At 37.0% G+C, this 12,856-nt stretch overlaps 1 protein-coding gene across 1 annotated transcript; it reads right to left on the bottom strand.

The window, feature by feature from the left end:
* Nucleotides 1-307: 307 nt before the first annotated feature.
* Nucleotides 308-8,958, bottom strand: YIPF7 (Yip1 domain family member 7). Its single transcript, XM_044912727.1, has 2 exons — nucleotides 8,843-8,958; nucleotides 308-491 (listed from the first exon to the last, which is right to left on the bottom strand). Exons 1-2 carry the CDS (start codon nucleotides 8,956-8,958, stop codon nucleotides 308-310), a joined length of 300 nt encoding a protein of 99 aa, XP_044768662.1.
* Between the last annotated feature and the right edge of the window lie 3,898 nt (nucleotides 8,959-12,856).

Below are 12,856 nucleotides of genomic sequence, written 5' to 3'. Positions count from 1 at the left end.
TCGTTACTTTGATATAACCACTCTGCTAAAAGACGTGTTCACTGTTGTCTGGACCCCAGTCAGGGAGTCCACACTTTAACAAACTGAAGAAACATTTAGTAACTGCATTTAATAGCACAGCAATGGCAACACATCTACTTCCAGTTTTCCCCACACAAGCATAAGACAAACTTCCAATGGTTTATGCACCTTAGTTTGGCAGACTTGTTTATACATGGAACAATCGCACATAAAACACTGTACACGGCATGCTGACAGTGCACATTAAGTGCTGATTATTGCTATTATTCTTCTAGCTGATCACACACTAATAGCACTTCCTTAACTTATCTTCTAGCAAAGGAGGCTCTTCATCAAAACTGTCAACGTAAGAAGATTGTGAATAATAATCCGGGTTGGATGCTGGCTGAAAAAATTGTCCCTCGCAACCTGATGACATGAGCATCTCTGGTGGGACAAAGACAGGCTGAGGCTGCTCGCTGGCTTGTTGTCTAGAGAAAGAAAAATACTGATTTTTATACATCTCAGAATGGGATATCATGATGAATTGCGGAAGGAAACTACAATTCTCCTTCTATGAGTTCTCCTAGCTTTTGTGGTTATTTACCCATGAAAGAAGTAACTTGCTTAAAATTTACCTTTAATTAAAAAAATGAAGTAACTGGTCATGAGAAGGTTCTAGAAGAAAGATCCATACCAACTAATAATTATTGATTATGTACAATGTGCTGGAAACTTTCCCCTCACATTTTCTCACATAATGAATACTCTGTAAGGTAAAAACTGTAGTTTTAATCCCATGTTACAGATAAAGAAACAGAGGTTCATGGAGACTGAAGACTTGCCCAGTGTTTTTTCTAAAGATTTTATCTATTTATTTGACAGAGAGAAAGAGAGAGAGCACAGCAGGGGAAGTAGCAGGCAGAGGGAGAGGTAGAAGCAGGGCAAAATAATACTTCAGGTGTTGGACTCCTAAGTGAAGCTGCCTGAGCAGTGCTCAGACTATACGATGTTGCTTTTTTACTGATTTCCAGGGGCAATCATCAAACATGACATTCCCTATAAATCTGTGGAAGCAATAAGTAAAAATCACAATTTTAATAGTAGAGTCAATTCATAGGAAAAAACAAATACATAAATTGACCTTCTAGCTCTGGCCATTCCCAGACAATTACTGCCAATTATCTTTGAGTACCTAAAAGGATTCTATGTCTGGCCTAATGTCCTTCTTTTGAAATATGCAATTTAGTTTTGTTGAAACATGATACTTTGATACTTCCTTGACCACGTTTTTATTGGTTTTTTATTTCACCATTTGTGTGAGAAAGCTGGAAAACAACACTCAGTACATAATTTCTTAGAGCTAAAGAAGGAAGGAAATAAAGAAGTATAGGAGGTTACTTGATCATTTAAAATTGTTTTTACTTGAAGGAAGGGGAAGACACATAAAGAGTTGTCCTTATTAACATGTTTCAGTTTCTTTCATCAGAACCCCTTAGGCTAAGCTAAAAACACAGCTCAGGATTCTGAACTTTGCAGCTCCCTGTGATTTCTTTGTGTTAAAATATTTACAAAATGGCTTTTCATACTTTCCTTCCAACATTAATCTTAATATGAAGTCTAAGAATAACATATTCAACTTCCCTTATATGAGTAAGCCTGACAGAGATAATAACCTTCTCTTGGAAAATAAAGCTACCAAAATAAAGATATATGCATTTAATCATTCACTAATTCAACCATAAGCTCATTAAGGGCAAGGACCTGGTGTAATCTTTCTTGAATCCTCCACAGCATGTGTTGATTACTGTTATTGTTCCCTTAGCCATGAGGCATATTCCTAACCTTTTTTTTTCTTTTTCTTAGCAAAATAGAACCACTATCAAAAGTACTGGTAGAAATGAATTATAAATAAGAAACTGAATGGCCTGTTGGTTGATGGAGAGCCCCCCTCGATCCATATTTTTTTAATGTAAGCATTTCTAGAAGTATAAAAGGGGAAAATGAAGTTGACTTAATGGGCCAGCATCTAACCAAGACTATTTCATGAACAAACTGTCCTAGCATCACCATAACTTAGGCCCAGGTCTGACTAACCAGGCTTGAGGAAAGGTAACTTTCAAAATTACTCCCTGCAAAGCAATTTCCATGAAGGAGGGACTTTGGCCTAGGTGATTGACCCAACCCCTGCAAAGAGAAAAACACATTAAAAAAAAAAAAAAGTGCCCATTACCAGCTAGATCCTATCCCTTTCTCTTTCCTTCCTCTCTTTCTCTGCTCCTTCATCCAGCAAAACTTCTTCATCAGGAGCTTGGGCTCTATTGTCCTTATTATAATGGAGGCATAATATTAAAATTTTCCCAGCACTTATTTAAGAAAGTATAATTTCAAAATCTGTCCAACAAAGGAAACCTCAAAAGCTTTTATCTACAAAAATTACCATGGTCACCTGCCATCACTGTCTGAATTAAAATTCTCTTTTTATCTTATAACTTTGTACATGTTGACTGTAACATTTTATACTACATCTCAATAAACAAAATCTAAGCAATACCAATATAGTCACATGATTAGTCCACAGTTCTACCCAACAAACTCTGTAAATAAACCCAATTCTCAGGTTTTAGGCCTTTTTCTGAACATTGCAATGAACAACCATAATTTTATTTAACCATGTATTTCTTTTTTCTTCTTTCATTAAGTTTTTAATTTTAGTTCCAATATAGTTAACATACAGGGTTATATTAATTTCAGGTGTACCATATAGTGACTTAACAATTCTATGCATTACTCAATGCTCATCATGACAAGTGTGCTCTTAACCATTTACCTTGAACACTTTACTAATTGCTTTGTCAACCCCATAGCCCTGAAATATTAACCTATTAAAGGCAATTGCATGAGTTAGATTAGTGTATGCAATACTTAAGATGGTAAGGTTATATCATATCTATATTTCTTTTTTTTTTTTAAGATTTTATTTATTTATTTGAGACAGAGAGAATGAGAGAGAGAGAGCACATGAGAGGGGGGAGGGTGAGAGGGAGAAGCAGGCTCCCTGCCGAGCAGGGAGCCCGATGCGGGACTCGATCCAGGGACTCCAGGATCATGACCTGAGCCGAAGGCAGTTGCTTAACCAACTGAGCCACCCAGGCGCCCCATATCTATATTTCATATGGTAATGGGAGTTTTGCAGAGTATACCAGCAAAATATTCCTCTTCTCCTTGATTACACAGCATCTTAATTAGCTCCATGAGAAGATGCATATTACAATTTTGATGATATCTAACTCAGCACATCATTCCAGATGAAACAAATGTCAACCGAATTAGGCCAAAAGAAACACCAGACTCTGGCTGGTAGCGTTTAAACATTCACTTTGTTAGTAGGCATCTCTTCCTCCTGTAAAAATTACTTAAAACAATTCTGAGATGACTGCAAAAGATTCCTTTAGGATAACTGGCAACATTCTTGGTCATACTACTCTTCTTTTGCTTCCTGACTCTGTGGGGGTTACACTTCTGCTTGTAAAAACAGTCCAATGGTAGAATTTATCCTAAACCAAGGACAGTGGTTAGCAAACACGCCTCTGGAGTTAGACTGCCTGTGTTCAAATCCCAGTTTTATAATCTTAGGCAAATTACCTCACATCTGTGCCTTGATTTTGTCATCTGTAAAATGAGGATAATAACAGAACTCACAGAACAAACTAGTGGTTTACTAGAAGCAAGGAGGTTTGGGGGATGGACAAAATAGGTGACAGGGATTAAAAAGTACAAACTTCTAGTTATAAAATAAGTAAGTCATGGGATGACAAGTACAGCATGGGAATATAGTCAATAATACTGTAATAATGCATGGTGACATATGGTAACTACACTTATCATGATGAACATAGATTAATGTATAGAATTGTCTAATTACTAAATTGTACACCTGAAACTAATATAGCATTGTATGTCAACTATACCTCAAAAAAAATGTGAACCAGTAAGAACCAAATAAAAAAAAGTATTAGTCAATATCAAAGTTGAACAGGGCTTAAGGTTCTTCTACCAATTATACCCAAGCCATAAAAAAGTCTGCTATATGATAATGATAATAATAATAATAATAATAATGGACCTCATAAGATTATTGTAAATTAAATTAGCTGAAATAAGTAAAGCACTTAGAATAGTATTGGGCATGCAAAAAATGATCAATAAGCACGAGCTATGTATTGGTATGCCTTTTCTTCCTGAGACTTACACTAAAGCATTCTAGACACCTTCCACAAACCCTGGAACAGCATCTTCTCTATTTGTAAGTAGTTGTCTCTCCCTCAAAGAAAACAATGTAAATAGGAGGCCAGGAGTTTATATGCCTTCTGTGCTGATCATCTTTCACTTATTATCATTTTGGTTTCCTTGGAACACCCAAACTGACTTTGACAATATCCCACCAGTCTTGTGTTTTCTTACCAGGAGAATCTCTACTACACCCATGCGAGGACTTTTATCTCTAAGCAATAAAGCAATGGCCATACACCTGGTCTGTATAAAAACCTTCTGTACATTCACCAATTCTTCAGTATTTCCCTTTTCACCACCCATACCTGGGTTTATAAAGTTCCAACAAGTCTCCAGATGGATTCTGTTGTGTTAAGATAAAGCGTAGTCTCCAGCTGGGGAGAAGTTTCTACCTGGCTCTGAGGCAACAGGACTTAACATTCACCATCCAAAGCAAATATAGAACATCATTGTTAAAAGACTCAGTTATAATTTTTATGATTACAGAAATATGCTTTCTGTGTCCTGTCGCATAGTCACTAGCTACATATTTTATTAAAAGCTTTGTTCTTCCAAAACTGTTGGTTTGGACTTCCTTCATGATGGCCACCTGATGCTGCTTTCCTTTGTCAATCTGATCCAGGAGGCATGGGGGCAATGAACTGACTCCCAGTGTCACATGGAGGGCTAGAGTGTAAATCAGGTGGTAAAAAATGTACCAACAGATAAGTACAAGTCATTGAAAGTCCACCTGCACATTTTAGCTAATAGTAAAGTATGGGTATATTTCATATAGCCAGATGACACAGCGTGCCTCCAGGAACCTGACACTAGGAAGGGTTTCAGAATTTGCAACACCATCACCTGAAACAGCCTGAGACAACAGTATGACCGATTGACAACCAAAATACGCTGTTGATTAAAAAAATGTAGTCTGTACATCCAGAAACATTTTATCTATGTCAGTCTCCAGGTGAACCAGTAAAATCAGGCATTTTAAATATCCCTGGTAAGAACAAAATGTATAGGATCAGTTGAATGATGGTGCGTTTTAGGGAATGGTGGCAGGGGAGCTGACTTATACAGCATTCCCAGATTCTGGCTGAAACAGCAGGTGCACACAGGCCATAGGCAGTGTCAAAACTATGTTTGAGATACTAGAGGAAGATCAGCTCACAGGATTCACAAAAGCTGGGGATTCAGTTTTAATTTGTTAAAGTCCTATGAAAACATCCAAAGGGGGTTTTCTAGTTGTTGTCACCTTTTCTGCAGAAATATCTATTCCTTTCTCTAAATAGTTTGAATAGATTTCTTATTTTAAAAAATAGAAAAATATAGTGGGAAAATATAGCCCAGAGGACTGGCTACAGGTGATTGGAAATAGTGCTTATCCGAATGACTGAACAGTTATTTCAAATGAGGACACTCCTTCTTGTTTATTCTAAAATAAGAAAACTCGTTTTTAAATATAAATATTTTTATTGTTTTAGTAAGCACAGTCGACCAGCTTTCAGATCAGTATGCCACTGAGCAAGCTTTTTTAAACAAGCTCCAATAGGGGCACCTGGGTGGCTCAGTTGGTTGAGCCCGACACTTCATCTCAGCTCAGGTCATGATCTCAGGGTCATGGGATTGAGCCCAGGGTCAGGCTCCACACTCAGGGTGGAGTCTGCTTGAGATTCTCTCCCTCTCTCTCTGCCCCTCCCACCTCCCCCTGCTCCTGCAGGCACATGCGTGTATGTGTGTGCATGTGTGCTCTCTCTCTCTCTTTCTCTCTTTCTCTCTCCCTCTCAAATAAATAAATAAGTAAATAAAATCTTTAAAACAAACTCCCATATATGAGGGTAAGGGTGGAGAGAGAGACAAAGAGAAGGAGACTAACTGACTATAACTATCCCCTGGATTCCTGTGTTTTTTGCCAGGATGGTTAGCATCTTATTCTGATTTGGGGTGTATTTTAATTGAACTATTCACTGTATGAATAAAAGATCGAGTCTCTGGAATTTGATGTACACTAGTAAGTCACTGACTTGACTCCATATTTTATGTACCTCATAAAACCACCACAGATGATATGCCCTTTTCTAATTCCTGAGACTTGAAGTGTGGATTGGAATTTAAATGGTACTGTGCCCAAATCACGACTTGGATTTAAATGCTAAGCAACTGAAGCAGGCTAGGCTATCAACTTAATACAATACAATCTTGAGTTTTCCCCATTTGGTTATGTTAATTTCCATTTCTTTGTCATCTTGATTTCTGGGCAATGTTGATATGTGTAATCAAATGGAGAAAGAAAATTGGGTGGTGGTTTGCGGGCAGGGCATAGAAGGGTGAGAAAGCTGTGGTCCATGAGTCCCTGCATAAAGAGAAAGCTTTGTTTCTCTCTTATTAGACTTCTTACTTTAGTTTAATCTGAAAATGTAGATTGTGGATGCTACCCAGGTGTTTATTCCATCTGGAGAAAAGAAGGGAGAAAAGAAACAGAAGATGACTAGTTTCTTTCACTAAAATAGGAGAACAGAACAGAAAAATCCTATTAGATAGCTCTCATTGTGGATTATATATTTTGAGTTACCATCCTGTTAAGACCTTAATGCCCAAGCTACTCCCTCTGCCTGATTAACACTTTTCTGACACCAAACACTTTTTCTTGATCTTCCAAAGTATAAATCATAAATGAAATAAAATCAAGTTCTTTTTCTGTAGTTAGATTCTGCAATGATTGAGCCGTCTCTACAGCCTCATCCTTTTGTCCTATTTTTCTTAAAATATCTTAATTTGCCTAATGATAACATTCACAGAGAGAGAGCGAGGGAGGAAGGGAGTGGTATAGATTGTTTTTCATTTTAGGAAATTTTTATGGTACCTGACTGAACCTGGACAACATAGCCTAGGTTCGTGAATGGGATAAAACTCCAGATATTTAACTTTTATAGTTTTAAAAATATTCTATATCAATACCTTTCCCTATCACCTTCGAGTAGTGGTTCAGCAGGAGTAGCTAGAAAATAGCACCTATCGGCCTGTGTCTTCAGGAGTGATCAGCCTGTGGAAACAATTTCCAAATTGTCCCGTGCATAGTTGGAACAGAAGAGTTCCCACTGCCTGTTGTATTTATTTTATCTTTTCCTCCTTTATCTGGAGCTTTCAGTGTACTTATCTGTATTTAGAAAACTAAACTTGAAGAATTAATAAATTTGAAATATTTGTTATATGGTTATTTGGCTTAAACTTGTCGGAATGAAACAGTGACCACACATCCCATCTTTACCTAAGATGACCCAGTTTTATTCCTATTGTACCAAATTATCATTACTAGCATACATTTTACTCTTACAAATGTCTTGATTGTACAATAAATTATATGTCCACCCTAGTATTGGGTCTAATCAAACAACCTTGAACTAAAATCCAAACCCATTTCTTATTAGCTATGTGTCCTTGAAAAAGTTCCTTAGTTTCTCTGGGTCCCTGCTTTCTCATAAATAAAGCAGGGAAAAATACTGGCCCTCATCTCAGGATTGTCTGAGGATCCAATGAGTTAGCTTACATAAAGTTCACAATAGTACCTAACACATAGTAAGAGTTCAGTGACAGTTATCTTGAAAGTTGAGAGGTCTGACCCTTCTCACAGTTCACTAATCTAGACCCACAAAAGAACATCAAAGCAGCAACTGTATAAATAAATAAAATAAGTTTAAGGGACTTTAGACGACCAAGTGTTCATTGCTTTGGCAAGCTATAGTTATAGGAAAAAATAACATTTATATAATGGTTTTACTTTAAAACATACTCTCCTACACATTAGCACAACGTTCTTCATGATAATTCCATGAAGTAGGAATTATTAATGTCCTTAGTTTTCAGTGTAAGGCAGTCAGGGAAGTTAAAAGTCTTTCCCCATATCACAAAGGCAAGAGCCTGAACTTGAACCAATTCTTCTTACTCTAAATGCCCTATTTACCCTAGTAAAGGGTAAATTACTAAATTCTAGTCATTTTTATTTTCAATTCAAGTTGACTTGTCAACTCAAAATAAATAACACGTTCTGAAATATGTTTATTTCAATTCCATTTAAGAGTTTTCACTCTGTATTATAATTGCATATTTAATTGCCACTGTCCAACATAAATTCTTACATTTTATGAGGGAAAAGATTATAGACTTCTTTTTTATCTTTGGGTTTGTAGCACCCTTCTTAATTCCTAACACACAAGCAGGCACTTGATAAATGTTTACTAGTCAAATAAAATCTATTTCTTGAGCAGTTTCCCAAAAAATACCATGTAAAATGAAAATGTTTTCTGTTCTGTCCAGGGCCTGTATTCAGTCTCCTTGTTAAATGGTATTTTGAAAAGAGGAGACAAGCCACACACTTATAAATGGGCCTGCGGTGAACTGAATTGATTTCTCTGACCTTTCCTGACATTTCTTCTTGGGTATTTTACCAAGATATGCTGGGGAGAGTTTTGCTTTCCCCAAGGAAGCCCTCCCAATGTGGAAACCCTTGCTAAAATATTATGCCTTCTTAAAATGAAAAGCATATTTTTCAATATAAAGTACTTACTTTCTAGATCCATAAACATGTCCATAGGCATTAGAATCTTCAGAACTCTGCTCCTGATTATCAATAGTATAATTAGATTGGTAAAAATCAGAGTCAAATTGTCCCAAGTTGGACATCCTGAAAAATAAGAATGTTTTTTACTGAGAACTTTATGAGTCAATAAAACTTCTTTTGAGATATTTACAAGGATTAATTGATGATGTGATTATGGATGGATTCCTATTAGAGAACAAGGTATTCTTTGGATGGGTTAAATTAAGTATTAGGAAAGGGTATGGAAGTGTATTTAGTAAGTCACTTATAAAATGTGTATCTTCAATGAACTTTTCTGAAGTTCTCACTCACAAGGACTGTGACGTTGACTAAATTGACTTTAACTGATGTGAAAGAACTAACCTTTTTCACCAAATTCCTTATTCCCAGAATTTTAAGAGAAAAAGCTTTAAAATTGGTACACATCTTGAAGGTTTTCCCTTAAACAGTGTTAGTTCCTCACTTTAAATGCGTGTACACATGTTGCAAAGCCAGAAAGCAAATGGCTGAGGATAATTCTATTTGAGTTTCATTTTTCCTAGAGCTTTAAACTGTGCTAGCAGCTTCCCCACCCCCTGCAAAACAAAACAAAACAGACAAACAAACAAACAAAAACAACCAAATCCTACAAACCAATTTCCTAGTTTTACTTTCCAATTCCTAAAATGTATTTGGAACATTTTCCTTTTTCTCATGCCTTGCCCGCTGCTCCTAGGCTTCTGCCTGAGTCAGAGGGAGAAAGACTCAGTTCTGCTAAGGGAGGAGTCTTATCTTTCCATACACACCCTCTACATAGGTTGTATTCTCTTAGGGAGCAAGGAAGAGTGTGTGATCTTGATTTAGACCTAGTGCCCAGAAATACCAGAGGAAGGAAGAAGGACTCGAGAGGAGAAAAAGGTGGGGAAGAAAGTAATAGTAAAATGATAGTGGCCCTGTGGCGCCTGGGTAGCTCAATCTTTAAGCGTCTGCCTTTGGCTCAGGTCATGATCCCAGGGACTTGGGATCGAGCCCCATCATCGGGCTCCCTGCTCCGCGGGAAGCCTACTTCTCCCTCTCCCACTCCCCCGGCTTGTGTTCCCTCTCTTGTTGTGTCTCTCTCTGTCAAATAAATAAATAAAGTCTTAAAAAAAAAAAAGGATGATAGTGGCTCTTTGGATGAAAATTACAGAATGGAGAATCTTTTCAAGTGGATAGATACGGTTATTCAACTCAACATTTTAATCTTTATTTTTCTTTGAAAAGCGTTCTATTTCAAAGCAGTAAATTTAAAAATCATGAGGAGTAATCCACATAATATAATAATTTATAGAATACTAATAATAAGTTTCAAATGAAATTGCATAAACAGCCTTAGCTCTAAGAGGTTCATTAATCAGAAATATTCGAGTAATTGTCAAATACATCAAATTTCTTTAGTTCAGTAGAAATACAGAAAGCTTTTCTAAAATTAGATGCAGCAATTCATATATCTGACTTAATAAATCAAGACTTTTCATTAGTAATGTGTATGAAAGTAGCTATGAATTATGATGAATTATGTAAACTAAAATCAAGACTAGGAGAATGTTGTCTTTTAACAATTTAAAATTTCAAGAATTTAAAATTTAATAACATAACTTTCTCAGCCCATGAAAACATGTTATTATAAAGCATAGAGAGTAATGTCACAGAATACAGTAAAGTTTCATAACATGCAATACTTTACGTAACATGATTATTGGTAAGAGAGTCCTTACATAACTCAGCTTCATGTTTTGTTTAAATGCCAAGTTTTTTAGAAGGACTAGATACATACCTTTGTATTTTTTACGTCAAAAGATCTTCCAAGCAATGTAGCTTTACTTGAGAAATTTATAACAAATCAGTTCGTGAAATGATGACCTGCTGGCTCTCCATTTAAGTTTCTAAATTTGTACTCTGACAGTCTGAACAGATGCTACAGCCAAAGGGGGGGGGAAAAAGTCTGCCAAAAGCCAAACATAGTATTCAGTATCTAATAGGACTTGTTAAAGTTTACAAACACAGTGAATGGTATAGAGACATACAATTTGATAAAGTGAAATGGCAGATTTCAGTTTTCCTGTGTGCATGTCCCATTAAACTCTAACTTAAGATCATTTATTTGAGGCAAGCAATGGAAAGAAAGAGGCCTTAATATTCTGTTTGCTTCATAGCTTTTAAGAATATATTCAACCGGGGCGCCTGGGTGGCTCAGTCATTGGGCGTCTGTCTTCGGCTCGGGTCATGATCCCAGGTCCTGGGATCGAGCCCCACGTTGGGCTCCCTGCTCCGCGGGAAGCCTGCTTCTCCCTGTCCCACTCCGCCTGCTTGTGTTCCCTTTCTCGCTATGTCTCTCTCTGTCAAATAAATAAATAAAATCTTTAAAAAAAAAAGAATATATTCAACCTAGACAAGATTTCCTAATAATATGCAGTAAAAATCAATATATGGTACTTGACCTTAACATAATGATTTTATCAACAATCTGAAAATGGGGTGTTGTCAATTTTATCCAAATCTGAGCTAACTTATATAAACAACATTTAAGAAAGTTACCTATAATCTACATCTGATTTCTTTTCCTTTCTTACTTCTCCAGAAGAGCCCAAGCATATTCTGTTCCATTTTTGAGCCAATCCTGACCACTGGAAGCATGAGACCCATTTCCTCCCCTGGAAGCATGAGACCCATTTCCTCCCCTAGAAGCTACCTAAGTTGGATCCCTCTATATCTGTGGGTCATTTCCAGGAGTCTTCTCCCTAGTTCTGACCCAGGTAACCTGCCTAATACTCCCCAGTCCCATCTAGACCTGGTGGTTTTGTTTCTAATATCAACTTCATAGCTGGAAGTCAGTTTCCTCTGGGATTTGCTTCATTCAGATTCCCCTTTATAGGACTGAGATTTCCCATGTATCCAGATCTCGGTAACTGAAATTTGCTGTTCAAGGGTGAATATATTTGGCAGTTAGACATTTTCAACTAGAGCCAAAGGCAAGAATGGTAAATCACATAAATTTTCCCATATTATTTTAAAACATTTGGAATTTGTATTTCTCTGATCAGAGCTGTCCTTTACCAGGTCACTAGTCAGGTGACAGTGGCTTACACATTTATTGAGGATCTATTACTGAGTGCTAGACTGTGTTCTAGATGTCATAGTTACAGAAGTGGACAAACTTATAAAGAGATATATTTTACTATTGATTCTACTATATCTACAGCAAATGATAATGACTAGCAAGGCATTGTTCTATGAACTTTAGGTTTAAATCATTTAAGTTTTGCAACAACCTTATGAAGTATTATTATCCCATTTTAGAGGGAAAGAAATAGAGATTAAATAACTTTCCCAAGTAGAAGCTAGAAGGTGGAAGTGCCAGTGTTTAAAACCTGGTAGGCTAAGTCCAGAGCCCACATTATTATCCAAGATAATTTCAGGAATCAACTGAAATCTATCAAGAAGTTAGCATATGCTATTTAGATGGAGAATGCAAAGGGGAGAGGGATCGGGTATTCAGTGAAGCCCTCTTAAGAAGGTCATTTGGATTGGGACTTGACTGTTGAGAATGAAGCCACTTGAAAGACATGTAAAAAGAATTTAAGGCAAATTCTCTGAGGTGGCAAGGAATTTTGCAGATTGTGGTTTAGAAAGAAATCATGCAGTAGTGATTTTGAATCAGGGAAAAGTTGAAGGAGATGGAAATCGGCGGCATAGGCAGAGGCCAGATCATAAAGGACACAGTAAGGGGTCTAGATTTTATTATACTTGAAATGAGATGCCACTGCAAGATTTTAAGCAGTGGGATGATATGATCAGTTTTCGCAGCGATCAGTTAGGAGGATGTTGTGCAGGCACAGAGGCATGAGACACAGGCGGCTTAGAGGAGGACAGCATTGGAAGTAGGAGAACTGCTGGAAGAATCTTGGCAGCTAAGGGAAGGATGAATTGGAGGGGTCCAGACTGGGGCAGTTGTCTAAGGAA

This window comes from Neomonachus schauinslandi, chromosome 2 (assembly GCF_002201575.2).
Source record: "Neomonachus schauinslandi chromosome 2, ASM220157v2, whole genome shotgun sequence".
Classification (NCBI taxonomy): Eukaryota; Metazoa; Chordata; class Mammalia; order Carnivora; family Phocidae; genus Neomonachus; species Neomonachus schauinslandi.
Note: the sequence above shows the minus strand (reverse complement) of the source record. Positions and strands in the feature narration are given on the sequence as shown.

What these genes read in the sequence shown, in the direction of transcription:
- YIPF7 (XM_044912727.1), bottom strand. Translation starts at nt 8,958, where the DNA reads ATGTCCAACTTGGGACAATTTGACTCTGATTTTTACCAATCTAATTAT. An exon ending in CATGTTTATGGATCTAGAAA is followed by an intron (nt 492 to 8,842) that starts GTAAGTACTTTA and finishes TTCTTTCTCTAG; the next exon opens with ACAACAAGCCAGCGAGCAGC.